General features: G+C 35.3%; 1 protein-coding gene across 3 annotated transcripts in view; it reads right to left on the reverse strand.

The window, feature by feature from the left end:
* Positions 1–18,251, reverse strand: part of LOC138691834 (zinc finger protein 235-like) — a 50,904-nt gene that overhangs the window by 12,477 nt on the left and 20,176 nt on the right. For 2 of the 3 annotated variants that reach the window (XM_069814332.1, XM_069814330.1), the window contains exons 2-3: positions 5,104–5,204; positions 511–678 (exon numbers count right to left, since the gene is read on the reverse strand). In XM_069814332.1, coding sequence (XP_069670433.1) covers positions 511–678; positions 5,104–5,199 — 264 coding nt within the window. In that variant the 5' untranslated portion in view covers positions 5,200–5,204. Of the gene's footprint in view, positions 1–510; positions 679–5,103; positions 5,205–5,780; positions 5,896–18,251 lie in introns of those variants that run through there. The other variant, XM_069814329.1, reaches the window with a different exon arrangement.

Genomic DNA, 18,251 nt, shown 5'->3' on the forward strand with positions numbered 1-18,251 from the left:
TTTTGCATAATATCCATTTTTCCTCACTGCCTTTATAAGCGGCACTAACACCTTCCTTCTACACCTCATCTCGTATTCAAAATCTTCATCTATAATTACCAATGCTCGAATCTTTCAACGCTTTCTTACAATCCATGATGCTCTCTTTAATCATCCGGAATCTGTCGTGACTTTTGAATAAGGCTATATAAGTTTGAACGCCATGCTACGTCTAGATCACTTACAACAAATATAATTATATACCTAGTAAAGTTGCAGTGAAATCATGTTGCTAGGTCCAAATTATTCCATGCATTCATGATAAAACATTGCTTTTTTAATCTAAAATATATATTTGCCCAATATTATTTTACTTCATATGCAAAAATGAGACTGGTCTATATTTAAAACAAAATTGCAAAAAAAATTGTAGCACTTTTCTGAGATGTTAATGGCTCTGAAATACTTAAAATAAACTGTAGGTACATATGTATAATGATATTGAAACACTTACATCAACTTCAGACTCACCATAGCAATGGTAATACGCACAGGAGTACTTTCAAGTACAGACTTCAGTATAGGAAAGTTACCAGGCTCAGGAGTGTCTTCAACTTTTATTTCAGATGTGAGATCATAACTGCAGTCCACGCATTCTGTTTTGATGCCTGCCACTTCCAGATGCGATAAACTCCCTTCCTACAAAACATGAATTTATCATAACTAAGTTATTTTCGGTATTTCGAAGTTGACATGATGCTTAACAGCCCTAAATTTGGTTCATCTTGGCAGTCACCAGGTTATTTTTTCAACACAGGCGATAAATTAAAGAAGAAAATTGAAGGCACAATAGAAACAAGACATAGGCGTAACATTCCAGGTGTTCCATTCTGAAAATAACACTGGCCTACAAAATCTAATTTTTTTTTTTGTCATGGATACGAAATCACTGGAGATAGATGTATTTTTAATGTTGTTGTTGTTTTCTAATGCCAGGCGTTTGACAATAAAGTCATTTGACCTCTTGCACTCCAATATTTTTCAAAGATATTATCATGACTAGCCACTGAAGCACAGATTTTGAGGTGTTCCGAATCCATTTCTTGGTTTGAGTTGCACAATGGGCAGTTAGGGGACTGATATATTCCAATTCTATGCAGGTGTTTGGCCAAACAATCATGGCCAGTTGCCAATCTAAATGCAGCTACAGACGATTTTCGTGGTAAATCGCGAATTAACTGTGGATTATGATGCAGAGAGTTCCATTTTTTCCCTTGGGATTGAGTTATCAAATTTTGTTGTTGAAGTCTAAGTATGTAGATTTAATAAATCTCTTCACAGAGTAATACGTAGATTTAGTAACAGGTCTGTAAGTAGCAGTGCTGCCCTTCTTTGCTAAAGCATCCGCATTCTCGTTTCCCAGATTCCACAATGGGATGGTATCCATTGGAATACAATTCTTTTATTGAGTGATAATAATTGAGAGAGCATTTTAGTTATTTCTGCTGTTTGAGATGGAGGTGTGTGTTTAGAGACTATTGATAGAATAGCTGCTTTGGAGTCTGACAATGTAACTGCATTCTTAAATTTACTGATGAGGCATAGAAGATTCCTAAGGCATTCACTTATTGCAATGATTTCTCCATCAAAACTTGTTGTTCCATATCCAAGAGATCTATAAAGTGAGAAGAGACAGCACGCAACACCTGCACCGGCACCTTGTTCTCTGGAGTTCAAGGATCCGTCTGTGTATAAATGAAGCCAGTTTTGTGGAGGGTACATAATATTAATTGTCTCTACAGACAATTGTTTCAGTATTTCAGTGTTTACTTCTGATTTCAGTATTTCTTCTGTTAAATTTAGATTATATTCTATACTTAATAGAGTTAAAGGGTATTTTTAATGTTGAAGTGAAAAATGGCAATAATAATCTCAGGTTTGGTCGTTTTCTTATAATTTAAAAAATAAAATCACTAGAAATAAATATCCTGTTCCTAAACATGGTAATATTCGACTGGGTTTACCTCAAATAGAGATATTCCTTTTTAGCATCCCTCACCATCAACCAGCAATAGGGATATCCTGAACTAGCACCAACAGATAGCGCGTGTACTTTGAGGGATGCGCTTTGCGTGTACATTTGTTTTCCGGTATATAAACATTGAGGAATTACGTAGTGTATTAGTACATTAAATACTCTTAAAAACAACTCAAAATGCCAAATTTTTGTGTGATCCTATATGTAAAAATCAGGGAAAGTCTTTTCTCCTCATTCAGGTCCCGAAATATTATAAATATATGTTTTGAACCTTAAAAATTTAACTAATTAAATTGCGCCTCGAAAGTGTTAACAATTAAACAAAAATAACTACGTCAAGTAAGGAATTGCTGGATACAGTTTCATTTTGGAAGAGAAAAAGTAAATTAATAAAAACATATACAACCTCGACAGCAAGCTATGGTAGCTTATATTATATTCAGTACTTCTAGGAGTCTCCGAAGTTTACACCTACAGTAAACTCTCGATTAACTGAGATGTTTATTATCCAGGACGATCTATAGTGAAATCCATTTCGTGAATAATGTTTCTAATGTGCTGTAGATTAGTGATTAAAACCATGTTTTTACTTTAAATTTTCAAAATTCAAATCTGCATGTACTTAACCTATAAAGCAGAGGAATAATCGTGATACTAGCTACTGCGATCATATTATATCATCTTATCAAACATTTCATTTAATCTTTCTGCAACTAGAGGAAAAAATACCAGGAATTCAATCTCGATAATCCCTTCCCTATAAAAAAAATTGGTGGCTGCATATCCTGTTTTTAGCGTAGGCCTACGGTTCTTACAATACTAATGAGTGAAGAGTAATATTTACTTTCGACAAAGTTCCTATTTTATTTACTTATTATTTTTAATCGTGCACCTCGTTCTCCAATGCTTTTACGAAGTTTTTAATCAATTCTAATATAATGTGGAAAGGAGGGAGCAAAATGTTACTAGATTCAATCAATGGCTGCTGAATTGTTCTTCATTACTCGTTTCAAAGCTTGTCGAAGAGGCCAGTCTTAAATATTTGCATGTCTCTTTCATATGCACTGCATAGCTAATTGGAACTGAAGGCAAATTAGGCAAAAACGTATTACAGTGAACGCCAGTAGGGGAAGTTATCCCCACCCGCGCCGCTCGGCACCTCGCTCGCATGCTCTCTCTTTCTCTCTATACTGTATCTCTTTACTATCTGTCCCGCTTCGATGGATCACTGCCTACCACATTGTAATACGCATTAGACAATACGCATTAGACAACTGTCCACAACCACAATGCAATACGCATTAGACAACTGTCCACAACATGTACTGACACAACACAATGTAATGTGGTTTTCACTAAACAACACTCACCTGTTAACTTTGCACATCTTCGAAGTAACACAATAGTCTTTTTTTCCCACGGGTTGGACACTCGTAATGACTAGCAAGTAGTCCATGCTCCTCACAGTACCTTACCATATCCGCCTTCAAATTCTCCATGGACATTTTCAGGAAGAAGTACACGTCTTCGGTACGGATCATCACTACACGTGGTTACGTCTGTACACGAAGTTGGACACGGACACAATGAAGCTCCGCGCGTTAACACTTATGCCACCCCCGTAGTCAACCCCTACCAAGCGACATTCACAAGCCCACCAGTATCTACCCACGCTATTCGGTCATTGTCCCCTTCTACAATACGTTATGGCAGTTCCCTTAAACATAAATAGATTCATTTTCCCTTCTACCCCCAACTCGCCTCGGTAGCCGAGAGGTCTAAAGCGTGCGTTTAGGTTTAGTTACGAACTTTCTCGGATCGAATCTCCCCTCCTCTGAAGTCGTAAGAAAAAAAAAAAAGAGAGAGACATGAAGCAAGGAACAGAGAAGGAGAGGGAGGGAGAGAGAGGGAGGGAGGGAGAGAGAGAGAGAGAGAGAGAGAGACTGACAGGACGAAGTTCCTCTTTTGCTTCGTAGATGTCGTTACTCTTTTTGTTCCACTTTCCTACACTAAATGTCACCCCACCCTAAACCCCTATTTCCACTCTTTCCCGCTAGGGTGTGTGGTGAGCTTGTAGGGGAAAAGTGGAAAGGGGACTTGGGCGGAGCTTTGCGTTCGCCGTATTACGTTTTTCCCGCAAATTATTGTCATTGTGTACTAATACAGCTTTAAAAATCAGCGTGGCTGAACCTAAAAACAGACTCCAGTGTTCTGGTATGTGTTGGATATTTATAGCTTCCACTAGGACTTGCACATCATTACAGAATTCAAAGTCATTATTTACTTCGAAAAATTGTTGCAAAGGCTTCCAGTGCGTTCTATACATGGACCACTTCACATTTTATTGCAAGATAGTTATACTGTTTAAGTTGAGAGACTAGGAGCTCTGATTTAGCCTTTGAAAGTTCCGAGTCTCGGATAAGATCATTTAATTCATTACGAGTCATCATGTGTGGCTGGGATCAAGTTCGAATCGTGAAGTCGAGGTCATGGGATATGGACGGACCAGGTATATCTTCAATTGTGCTCAATTTCGGATCGTCGTCTGTAGAACTCAAGTGGTAGTAGAATAGGAATTCCATTGGTGTGGGGCACTGGACGAATAGCTGAAGGTATATTTGGATAGTGAATGTATGAACGAACAATGAAGGAGATTCTTTAACAAAGTCGAATACACATATAAATCCACCTCTCCATTGTGCAATGCTATTAAATAGTATCAATAACTGTTCTAACGATATTCTACATAGGCCTAAATGCATTAACAAGCTAAGTACAAAATGTATGCAATTCATGCCCTTCCTTTTACACGTGCAACGTCATATATGAATACGTAATTCGATGAACTTTCGCTCACAGTCGAACTTGGTCTTTATTCAGAAATAGATTTATCTTGCATGGTAATTTCCTCATCTATCAGAATAAGTCTGAGAGATGTGAAACTGAATTAAGCGTACAAGTTATTGTAGGTACAATACCTCACTACTGACACTATATGCCTAATCTTGTCGATAAATGGTAGCATGTATTTTGACAACTGATCTGTTACATTAAACAAAATATACACAATTAGTGTTTTCAGTTACCTCTGATAAATCCATATTCTCTCTTCTTTCGCATGTGTTATCACGTCGTTGTAATCCCAACAGATCAACCTCCGGTTCCATCTTGATCTCATCCATCACAACTGAAAGAAAAGGTTCAGTAATTGCAAGTGACTTAGAGAAACTGAGCTGCGCTGGTGAACTCATTAAAGTTGCTATAACATTTTAATTTTAAATTTGTAAAAATGTTATTAACTAGTGACAATGATAAGGCCCACATGTTTAGTGCTGGCGTTATTCTGACGAATATTCAATTATGTTTGATTACGTACGTACAATGTACTAAACTCAAGGATCTTGAATCTTTTTATTACGAAAATATGGCTTAACTAAATCTGAGGTAGTTTCCTTTGTACTCTTAATACATCTTGTAAATACGAATCTATGAAAGGTTAGGTTTTGTTATGCCTTGCATAGGCCTATATATCAAAAGTATCCCGACAAGAAATCCCTTACAAATACATCCATATTCACCATTTCGTTATGGGTTAGATGGATTAAATGAGGGATAGCTAAGTGCACGAGGCCGAAGTATGTCAACAGGATAATGTGTTAGTTGAGAGGATATCTCAGTAACGTGGAGCCGAGGAATGTTAAAATTTTTAAATAGCATTTAAAAGCGTTTCCTCTCCCGTGTGTACTTTGAGAACATATCAAACCTTCACTTTCATTTATGGACGACGAAATCCGTAATAGCTCTTGACAGTAAAGATTTCCAATTCACCTCTTCCACAACTGTACCTGAGGTAAACTAATGTTGAACTCTGTCTACCACATAGACAAATAAAAACAGCTGTAACAATATCACCATACCCACAGAAGCCAAGCATAAGCACGGTGATCAATACAGCCGTGAAGGCGACCGATAGAGTTGGGTTTAAAGTAATGGCAAATGCTTTTAACTTTACTTAATATTTTGATTTACTTTTGTTGCGATCTAAAATTAATAGTAGCATATCAGAGTGGGTGGAATTAATTATAGAAACTACTATAATTCATTATTTACTACGTTTTTCCGTTTTAGTTTCTATAAAAGTTTTCTATTTAACTTATTTTCTTTGTCCGCCTCTAGCACTTGATTTTTTTTAATCAAATTAAGCCTATCTCTATATTGCACAAATATACCTTTCTTCCTTTCCAGAATTTCTTCATATCAGTGCTTCACCTTGCTTGGACTTGATGCAATGAATAATTATGATCTGTAGTTGAAATACCTGAGCCAGGTTTTTCATGCATACACTCTTCCAGGTTCATCACTGCAATACCTGGGGGCGGAGAGGGCAGAATCATACAAGAGGCACAAAACAGGGTTGCCAGATAAAGGAATCGAAACCGTCGTATTAACTTATAAAAATCGTCGTACTTCAGCATAAAATTTCGTACATTTCTCAACTTCCTAATATACTTCTAGTCCACCGCTGTGTAGTAATGGTTAACACGTCTGACTGTGAAACGAGCGGGCCAGAGTTGAAATCCCGGATGAGACGAGTTATCTGATTGACGTTGTTTCCAGGTTTTCCCTCTACCCATTAAGAGCAAATGCTGGTTAACTTTCGGCGCTGGAGTCATTTCACTGGCATTATCACGCAGTTGATAAAGAATCGCAAAAAAATATATCTACCACTAAATTTTAGTTCCAAATAAAAATACTACTAATTATAGCTCACATCCACAATGAATTCAGCATTGAAACATATCACCACCCATTTCTTCATCATCAACACTGTCATCGCAGTAAGGCGTGCAGGATGACGCTTCGTTAGAAATAACTTTCTTATATTCAGTGGCGGCTCGTGGGTATTGATTTAAGGGGGGCTGCATACAAAAATAAACCAAGCAACTTACTTTATTTAAAGATTAGTTCCATGCGCCTTATCTTGTAAGTTGTGTTTAAATGAGACAGGCTCATGTTAATAGATTTACTGGCATTTGAAAGAATCCTGCAGGACAAAATTCCGGCATACCGGCGACGCTGATATAACCTCTGCAGTTGCGAGTGTCGTTAAATAAACCATAATTTAATTTTTATATGCAGATTTGAACCTTAGAAATATCTAACTGGCGATGTTGTAGTTGGTTGTATAATATATATACATGATACATCAATAAATGAAAAAAAATAACTGAGCCAGAAATTGAATTGAATTCAGGATATTCAAGAGCACGCACCAGGGCGCTTGTGATGTTAGATGTTTCAGATTCCATTATGGTTTGAAAACATTCTAGCAATGGCTCCTTCTTCTCATGAACAACATTTACTGTTCTTATTTTAAATCCATCTTGTTGCCCCAGTTGATGAAATTGTCTTTGAAACACATTAATCTAATACAGACTGTGTGGAGATCGAGAGAAGAAAGCAGGGATACTGGATAAATTAGCAAAAAATATGCGAGCCTTTGTATTTTGTTTACCGGCTCTTTCCATTATGAGATTCAACTGATGGGCACTTAATTTCACATTTCCCCTGAATTGTTAAGGTACTGAACTGAATAGACTGTAAATATTGTACAGAATCAAACATTGTTGCACTTGTTATACTCACAACATTAAAGAAAATGTATTTCAAACTGCGCGCTACTGACAAACTGCTGCAAATTTTGCAGCGCCTGGAACCTCTGGATTCACGGAAAGGGGCAGCGAGGTGGAGAGGTAAAACTAACGCGCAACGCATCCGAGACGAGACTGGCAGCTCCAGGGGAGGAAGTGGCTTCACCCTATAGTCCTTGTCTCTAGTTTCGCTCTGGCAGCACCAGGGGAGGAAGTGACTTCACTAACGATTGCGTGCATGTCATTGAAAGCGAATTTTTTTTTTTTTTAATTCGAGCGGGTAAATAGAGACAGTATAGTAAATGTTTTTCACTACATAAAACGAGACAAGAGCCACAAATATCTGGGAGTGCTGCAGCTCCGCAGCCCCTCTTCGAAAGCCGCCCCTGCTTATATTTAAAATCAGCAGAGTTTGATCTAAGGCCGCAGCGGCGGCTGAAAATTATATCAAATTAATTCCTCTACAGGCTACTCAAACCCGACACCTCTATAATGTCGGCGCGTTTAGACTTCTTAATGCAACTGCGGTACTATTTAATTGATAAAAGTTTTCCTTTATCGAACAAACAAGAAAGTTAATCAAATTATATTCGTATTATTTTCATATAAGTGCGCCGTCTACGTGAAACCTAGAGCTCAAGATGACAAATTATGACTTGCATGGCAAGCATTGTTACAGATCGATTTTCAATGCATGCTTTTAGCATGTTTCTATCATATTAATCTAGGACATATTAAAAGAAGAAAACTTATCTAAAAGGGACGAATTAACCATAAATTTCATTTTAATTATAGACCAACATGTTCTCAATTATTTTTTTTCCCCTTCAGTGAAATAGTCGTACACAATTGCGTACGACATTGTGTGTGGTCGTATCTTGTACACTGAGTCAAAATAGTCGTACGTATGGCAACCCTGGCACAAAAAGACAGTCAATTTTTCGCAGGCTGTAATAGTTGTACATCAAACACCATCTAGTGACAAGACGTTGAACCCATACCAATTGCAAGACTGTAAGACTGCTTTTTTAAGTTTCGTGAGTTCAAGGAATTTTGTATATTTCAGGTAAGATTTTGAAAAAATTTCCTTTCAATATTGTTTGTTTTTATGTGTATCGTGTACACCGTTGCTTACGAGATTACACAAGCTGGCGCATAGCACGATCGAGAGTAGGTCTCTGTGAGTCATGACAATTTCTGCCGCTAGGTTCGCCTCCCTGCCCTATGAAATGAGGAATAGTACCATTACAAAGCATTGTGCATCGTGAAAATAGTTCGATTAATTGTGTATTACTCATTGAGTACGAATATTACAAATATGCCAAGCATATTACAGTGTTATTTCAAGTTTGTTCAGCTAAGTTATATTCGAAAATTGTCTGTGTTTTGCTATGTGAAGAACTCTGTACCAACAGGTCGTATCTTTATAGGTTAAGGTAAATGTCCAAGTTCTCTCATATAACAAGCAATGCTATGTTAAAAGTGGCGAATTGCATTTTCCGACTCTCGAATGATGTGACCCGAAATGTAAAATAATTTCATGCATTGTTTCACTTACCAAGCATTACTGATATAGGCCTAATGAAAATGTGAACGACGTGATGTAAACATTGAAGATAATGTTGTTACTGTTTTCCCTTTCTCTTTTGGAAAATACCGACAAAAGTAATGAATTATCTTCATGCTGTACTTATTAGGTAATTAATGTGTATTTGTCTGTATTTTTGACCTGTGTATTGTTACGTAATTATCAGTGAATTAGGTTAGAGAACTTAACAAGGTTAGTATGAGATTAGGTAATGCACCTCAAACTGGTAACTAATAATGGCTGCTGCGAAATAGGCTGAGGTGATTATCGTGTGAATCAAATTATATCTAGAATATCTAGTTTTATTATATACGGATACGTAAAGTTTTTTTTTGTTTTTTTTGTTTTTTTTTTTTTTGTTTTAGCATGTGTTTGTAATTTTGTGAGGTTATGTCTAGCCTAATTTCTTTTTATTCTTGTATCATTACCAATACATTAATTTATTTTATATCCATTTCAGGTGTTACGGAGGTGTTACATCTATGGTGGCAACTCTACTTATGTTAGGATATGAAGTAACAGTATATATTCAACTTCATCATTTGCTAAAAATTAAAGAAAACTGTATGTCTTCGACTCATTCCATCGTCATTTCTTCTTATGTATGTGAACCACGTTCATTCTAAAAGTGCTACATTAAATGAACACTACAGACAACGTGATGGAACAATTTACAAGTTACTGTTAAAGTGCTCAACATTTTCAAGTGGTGCTATACCCATTGTTTCAAAATGTACATACATATTTTTACATTTCTAGAAGAGGTGTCATAAATTATTTCAGCATATTTGTAAATTCTTCAAAATTAATTCTTCTAATTAATACCATAAAGTAATGAAATAATATAGCCTAGGCCTATATGTGATTTTATACTACCGGTATTGATGTTGATCTTGGTAAATTAATCCAATTTCACAGTGTTGTCTTTTGTATTGTGGTTCATAACAATTATAACAGTATGTACGTGGAAATGTTTTTAAAATAATAAATTCTAGCTCATGATTTTAAGTGGTCGTTTCAATGGGAGGTTATATTGGAAAGATGATCACAAATGGATAATTTACTGCAAGATACAAGAACTAAATATAAGTGAGTGTTCCGTTGAAAGTGGAAGTGAAAATTTCGTTTTACAAGAGCTAAGTAGGCGTAATATTTATTTTAGAAATTATTTGAAAGCTACAGAATATGAAGAATAGACCTGTAACCATAGAAATCAACTGCGAATGGTGAGTGGCCAGGTTTCATTAATAATTGAAAGGAAGTAAAAATTATTTTCTTCTTATCATCCTGTTTTCAATATTTAAATTTAAGCACCTTTCTCTTCCTTGTTATTTCGTGAGAGATTACTTCATACTATCACATAAGCTAAATTTTTTCTGTACAGATAATAAAAATTACATACATAAGTAGGCTGCTTGAATACTGACGATACAAACTTCATATAGGCCTACATACCTCATCAGGTATATTCAAGAAGACATCTAATGTACTGTAACCAGCACATGATTAAAATACTGATCAGATGTCCAACAGTTTCTTACTGCACTCTTCACTTCAAAAGTTTGGCACATAGTTAATGAAAATCTTGATGAGGAAATCATTCATAAAAAAGTTAAATGTACACGTTTAAAACTTTCCTATAACATAGGGCATCCTCATTGTTACTTTTAAGTTTTAGGAATGTACGCTTATAACTGTATCACAATCTGAAATAATCATAATAGGCTATTTATAACACGAGGGTCCTTGTAGATAGTCAGTTCCAGTGTTCTATATGTAATTAAGAAATGGCCCAGTTTATTGCACTTTCAGCACTTTTCTATTTAGGGGCTTCTGATTAAGTTTCCTAATCACTTCGTATTTACTGGAAATATCTTTACCAATATTGTCCAGTAGTGCTTCACAAGTTTTCGCAAAAGAAAGAGGGACATTTCCTCATCTTTACATGTGTCCCACTTCAGTTCTTGCGAAAATCTTGGCTTCAGAAAAGAATACTACAGCGTTTACTATTACTATGCTCAATAGATTAATCAGTAGGTCTATAGAAATGTTTTCACCACTGCAAGAAAAAATCGCGTAATAATTATACTTCTCAATTATTGTGACGTTCGTATTTTTTTAAAAGAGAGGGAAAAGTTACGCCTTCTTGCAAATGCTTAATTATGAATTCAAGGAAATTAAAGATAATGCAGTACCTTAATTAGTTGCAATATCTTATTTAATAACAATATTAATAATATTAGGTGAAAAGGGTAGGCTATAGTGCGTATATGTAAGATGTCAAGTTAATTTATTTCCGGAAATATTTGGTGTATGGACTGAAGTACAGAGCAGACAGTCCCTCAGTTTATATGTAATATGTTTTAATATCAAGAATGACAGCCTTTTATTGTAATATAATTGAGGAGTAGAAGTTTGCAAATTACGTCTATTGTCCATAAAATATTGTACGAAGCATTTAATAAGCAATGGTGAGTCCTTTAAATATCCCAAATGTCAATGTCTTTTAAGTGTTCTGCTATGAATATATAGGGCAGAACAGCGCTCCGAGCGGCGGAATTGGCATTACGAGGGAACCACTTCAGACTCGTTTTTCAAGCTCTATCACTGCCATCGTGATCTAATACAGGCCGTAAGGCAGACCACGTGACTCGCTTGAGAGCTGATCAGGAAGGGCGGTCTTTCAACCATATCAATAGTTGCAGTACATGAAAAATAACATATATTTCTCTGAAATACAGTGTAATCCCATCAGTAAAATTTTAGTGATTGTGAGACACTTCAGACACAATTCACTTGCAACGTAAGGTATAATATTATTTTTGGTGTGAAAATTACGTTGTTGCAGGCAAAGTTCGTATGTGTTTACCTGCCTTTATTTCGATTAAATATTGCGCCCGTATGTGGTTAAGTGAATTTTTGGTGTTATAAACAGTCAATGTGTGTAATAATATACACGTGAAAGTGAAACATTGACTGGGATGTAAAGTAAATTATGATTAGGCGTAAGTGCAGCGTTACTGATGTTACTCTTGTCTAATCCATTATTGTTAGTTTACCGTATTTATTTTATTAAATTTAAATTATTGCGCCCTTCTTATGTGCGAATAATCTACATTATAAATAATACGACGTTTGATAATACACACAATTTGAACTAAACACGAGATACATATTATAGTATATTATGAAAAATTATACTTCCCTTATAGTTTTCATTACTGTTACAGTATCTAGTATTGTAATTAATTGAAATAAAGCACGCTCGCTTCATTACGAAATTCTTGCACATTCATTTAAGCACGTTTCAACAATTTTCAGTTGCATCGCACGCATATTTTGATGTGTTGACATTATAGGTTATGTTTACTCTATCAGTACTTGCCTCATTTCTATATTCGCAATTATGCATCATAATTAAGCATAACGCTACGTATAACTTGTAAATGCAATTTGTCTACACTTCAATTGTATTTATTCGTTTCATACGGTACTCCAGTCTCATTAGTTTAATATGTTACCAGGGCTAAACTAGCGCTGAGGACGCTGAGGTAGTTCCCTTCGTATTCATACACCTTGCATATACTAATTAGTTCGGTTAGTTCAGGCTTTTATTATGCCTTGCTTAGAGGATGAAATGCATCTCCACAAAAAATAAATTCAACTGTTTTCAGTTCAGAAGTTACCGGAATTATACCTCAGCGCTCGTTTAACCCTAGTTAAGTAATATAACCGTATGTACATTTCATAGGAGGGACTGTGGTGAGTTTTCTACCTATAAGTAAGGAAGATAACCGTGTTCTGAAGTTTATCCTAAATATATTCTTTATTAAATCTCAAAATAGCTTTCGTTCTCAACTTAAAATGTTGGCGCAAATAGGTTATGTGGTAATTTGATAGAAAACGGGCAAAATCCAACATGGCTGACAAAAACTACCAAAAACGTTCTGCCAACTATGAAGTCCAAATGTCACCAAACATCGGAAAATCAAATATATATTCATATTTTTAAAGAAGAACAAGCCCTCCAAAAAATGAAAATATGTTTAATTTTTTTTTTCCTTTGATTTTTTTGGAGTTTCGTGGCATTCGAACTTCATAGTTGGTAGTACTTTTCTGGCAGTTTTCGTCCGCACTTTACCCCCAAAAATCACTAAAACACAAAACAAAACATAATAATTTATCACCTTACCAAATAAAATTCAATTCTCATTGACGTCTTCATCGACAACCACTTCACTTCCAGTATAAATGACACAGGCTTTAAGGCAATCTAAACTTAAACCATGTAAGAAACACAGAACTAAACCAACACTTTGTCGTACAGTCAACTTTGCATAAATAAAGGACGTCTTTACACTGAATGAAATTCTCTTCGAACACTTATTACACCTTAACATATACAGAAAAATCAGTAAATAATTCCTTTCAACCACAGAAAAACAGTTTTCTCCTCAACATTCAACACAATCCCTATTCACCAGCGAAAGAACTAAACCAAAATCGTCACAAAATTTAATAAATGATTTCAGAACACGGATTCCATCCTTTCCCTCTTACTTCAAAATTCCAACCTTGTGCTCACAAAATAAACTAATGACACTGAAAAGTGACTTTTCGTAAGCATGATGATGCGCATTCGACAAATGCAGACAAATCTACAATGTAACATCACTCACGTCAAACAACAGGACAACGCCATTATCCATTCAAAATTAATAAAAATTCTAGAATAAATTACAACTATAACCAATCAAATCGAAAGAATATCACAAAAATCATAAAATGACAAACTTTCAATAGCTTTAGCCATCATATACAACATAACACCACTCACGTCAAACAACCAAGAACAACTGATAACGTCATTATCCATTCAAAATTAATGAAAATTCTAGAACAAATGACAACTATAACCAATCAAATTAAAAGAAAATCACGGCGACACCTAGTATAAAAAACCTAGAACTAACATGTAAAAGTCACTATAACATCACTAACATTTAACCCTGAAATAAAAAAGTTGGTAATACTTACTATATTCAACCAAGTGCCCGTCTTCTATCAAATTACCGGTTATGTTAACATGGTGAATTCTTTTCACATAAAAATAATACAGTTTTATAATTATTCCTGCCACATTATGCAACAAATAAATGGAACTAGCCGGAACTTATGCACACATTGCATTGAATAACAATTTAATTGTATTATTTATTTGTTCCCTACTATACTGGGTCGTATTCAATTCTATTTATCTAACCTACCAGATGAAGTAACACACAACCGTACGTACCTACACTTATTTCATAGGAGGGACTGTGGTAAATTTTCTACCTACAAGTAAGTAAGATAGATGTGCTAAATTAAATCACAATATAAATAATTCTTCTTTATTAAATCTCAAAATAGCTTCCATTTCAAACTTAAAATGTTGATGCGAACAGGTTATGTTAACATGTAAAACTCCGTTCACATTAAAATAACACAGTTTTGTAATTATTTCTGCAACATATTATGCAGTAAGAAGTGAACGTATCTTATACACACATTACACTAAATAAAACTGAGCACCGACACGCATTAAAGTAATATATTTCACTCAGCTCCGTATACTAAAATAGAAAAGCCCGCCCCATCGAGTGACGTCATACATCCTGCATTATGGCCTGGTCTAGATCACGATGGCAGTGGCTCTATGCGCCAGCTTGTGTAATCTCGTAAGCAACGCTCTGAGCTAGTACGAAATACTTGCTGTTACAAAATATTCCTTATACTTTGGAACTACGTTATGACAACGCCTGTCTCTTAGTAGACATATGAATTGGGAGCTCTTTCTTTAATAATTTAAAAACCTTCCGATATAAAACCTGGGAAATCTTCGACACTGTTATACCATCGCCATAATGTGCTTTCATGTGGCATGGATAAATCACAGTCTACTATATAGTCGACTGTGGATAATTTGAATGTGTTGCGAACATATCTCTAAGCAGCTGGAGAATAGAGGTTTAAAGCGATGGAAAATGCTTCTATCTTAACTTAATACTCTGATTTACTTTTGTTGCGATCTAAAATTTATACTAGCATACCTTTCTTCCTTTCCAGAATTTCTTCATAAATGCGCTTCACCGTGCTTGGACTTGATGCAAGTTAATAATTATGTTTTGTAGTTGAAATAAATATTGTTTGATGATGATAATAATAATAATAATAATAATAATAATAATAATAATAATAATATAAGAATGGATTTGAGGGAGGTGGGATGTGATGGTAGAAACCGGATTCATCTTGAATAATTATTAAACAGTATGAAGTGTGTAGATGTAGCTAACATATTACATGAAAAATAAGTTACAATAAAATTAAGAAAAATTAGATTTTATATGTAGGCCTAAACTTACTTTTCATATATTTGCCGATATATATAAACACTTCGGAATCTCTTTCACATACATTACTCCAAACGTCGCACAATTTTTTTTTTCATGTATGATTGGCCTCTGTGAGATTTAGGCCTCTATAGTAATAACAAATATTATTTTAACTTCATACATTTCCAATTTCGATTCTTATCTGTCACTTCTAATTGTCACTCGTAACTTTATTTTTCCAACATGATCTTCGCAAGGCTCTGGAAGATGTGACTACTTGGGAAATGCAGTTCCTTTCGTACATGAATGAAAGAACACTTTCATTTGAAGAATTCGTATGCATAAGCTTCCACAAGAGTTATATACGCCATGGGTTACAATTAACATGGCCTCCATGCTTTTTAAGTAGGTTATTTTACGACGCTTTATCAACATCTACGCTATTTAGCGTCTGAATGAGATGAAGGTGATAATGCCGGTGAAATGAGTCCGGGGTCCAACACCGAAAGTTACCCAGCATTTGCTCATATTGGGTTGAGGGAAAACCCCGGAAAAAACCTCAACCAGGTAACTTGCCCCAAGGGGGAATCGAACCCGAGCCACCTGGTTTCGCGGCCAGACGCTCTAGCCGTTACTCCACAGGTGTGGACTGGCCTCCATGTTCCCTCTACATCAATCCTGTGGATTTTTTTTGCGAGTATTTTGAAAAAGCTTTTTGTGTTCCAGTCCTGTTCATAATATTAACAATATCTGGGAATGTATTGTCAATGCATTAGAGACATGCCAGGGATATTTCGAAGTGTACGATTGTCGATGACGAAACGTGGTAATGCCTACCTTATGATGAACATTGTTCATATTGAACATGTCACAATTCTCGCTTCCTCCAGTGCTTAACAGATCTACCCAAGAGCACATACACTTGTGAGACATAAAAAACCCATACATTTTAGAAAAGGTATGATTCTCGACCCACTGCATATTTATTAGGAATTTTTGTCTTGTTTCATTGTCTTCTATTCATCCATGCAGTTTGTAGCTATAATTGCTATACCTACATTTGAAGTGCATGTAACACTTTTCCTCGAAGCACTTGAACACCTTTCAAATTCTGATCGATTTTCTTAGCAATATAACTGATTTTAAAAAAGGTAGCTCTAATAAAAAATAAGTACAAGGCTAAATGATCTGTAAGACAATAGAATTAATATTTTATTTCATTATAATTTGGACACAAATGTAATAAACTTCAAAATTTTACTCTAAATATCTTACCTGCAGAATTAATATGTCCTTCTTCTCCTAATATAAGGGTGTATATTAGAGTGCAGTGACCAAAAATGTGACGAGTCTTTTAACATGTATTTTTTTAACATGTTCCTGGTATCCTGTTCAGATTAAATCATTGGAGAATGTTCTCTCGCTAAAATATCTGAACCTCAAAGCACCTCTAAATATTAATCTAAAGAAAATATATTTTGTATTGTTCTTTATGATATCACCCCACACGAGCCTCAGCCGGAGTGTGATCTATACCACGTTCCACTTACGGTGGAACAATTTTTATTACAATGTAGAAAATACGACCGTGTCCATCAGCAGTATGGAATTCGGGCGACTCTATGTGACGCTCTTGGAAATGATTTTAATAGTACAAATGGAGTTCTGACATTTTTATCGAATACGGGACTTGACAGGGTGATGTAGTTTTTTATTGTCCCGTTTTACTTATCCTACAGACTCTTTACATCTGAAGGTTACATTTTTTAGTATATGATTTTAACAAACTTGACATTCGGACCTTATATACCCGTGCATTTTATAAATGCGCCAGACAATTTATTTCTGATGGCATTTGTTTCATTGTTTTGTTGTTTCTTTTTAAATACTACTTAGGGTCTGAGAACTTCTCAATTTTATTGTTTTTATCAATCACCTTGATGAAACTGCATTTGTTTGCCTCGTTTTAACTGTGACAACGCTTTTTAGTTCTTTTAAGTATTCTGGTTCTTGTATTGTGTTTGTGTTTAATGAAAGATTTTAGATAAGGGCGCAAATAGCCATAGTAGCTGATGACGCGCCCTTTTTAAAACCCACTAACTAACTAACTATCACCCCACAACTATCTCTTGGTATTACTTTTGATTCCATAAACTTCATATCTTCACTCCACCCTAGTGTATATTCAACTCCAGCACTCAGGCACAAATGGCTCTTTATGCATCCCGAGCTGGAATTCGACCCAGAACGTAATGAGGCACTAGCCTTGCGATGTTACTGTGATTGATTTTCTGAAATTCCACAGGAGGCAAGAAATTCTTCCCGAGATATTGACGACTTATTTGGCATCGACCTGGACAGTAGGGTGAATCGAAAAAATTAAATTACGAAATTAAAAAACATGTAGTGCCAAAAGTTTTCATTACACCTAACAATTATGCACACAAAAAATTGCAGCTCTAGAGTAAATTTTCACCGAGGCACAAAGCCTTCCAAGTTTTATAGAAACTTGAAAAAATTACATTCTGTAATACTGAATATTAAGAACGTTCTGATGTTGTAAATGTTTGTATAGATGACTGAATAGACACTTACAAACTCGCAACGCAATATACTTC

The sequence above is a fragment of the Periplaneta americana genome, chromosome 16, assembly GCF_040183065.1.
Source record: "Periplaneta americana isolate PAMFEO1 chromosome 16, P.americana_PAMFEO1_priV1, whole genome shotgun sequence".
Lineage (NCBI taxonomy): Eukaryota > Metazoa > Arthropoda > Insecta > Blattodea > Blattidae > Periplaneta > Periplaneta americana.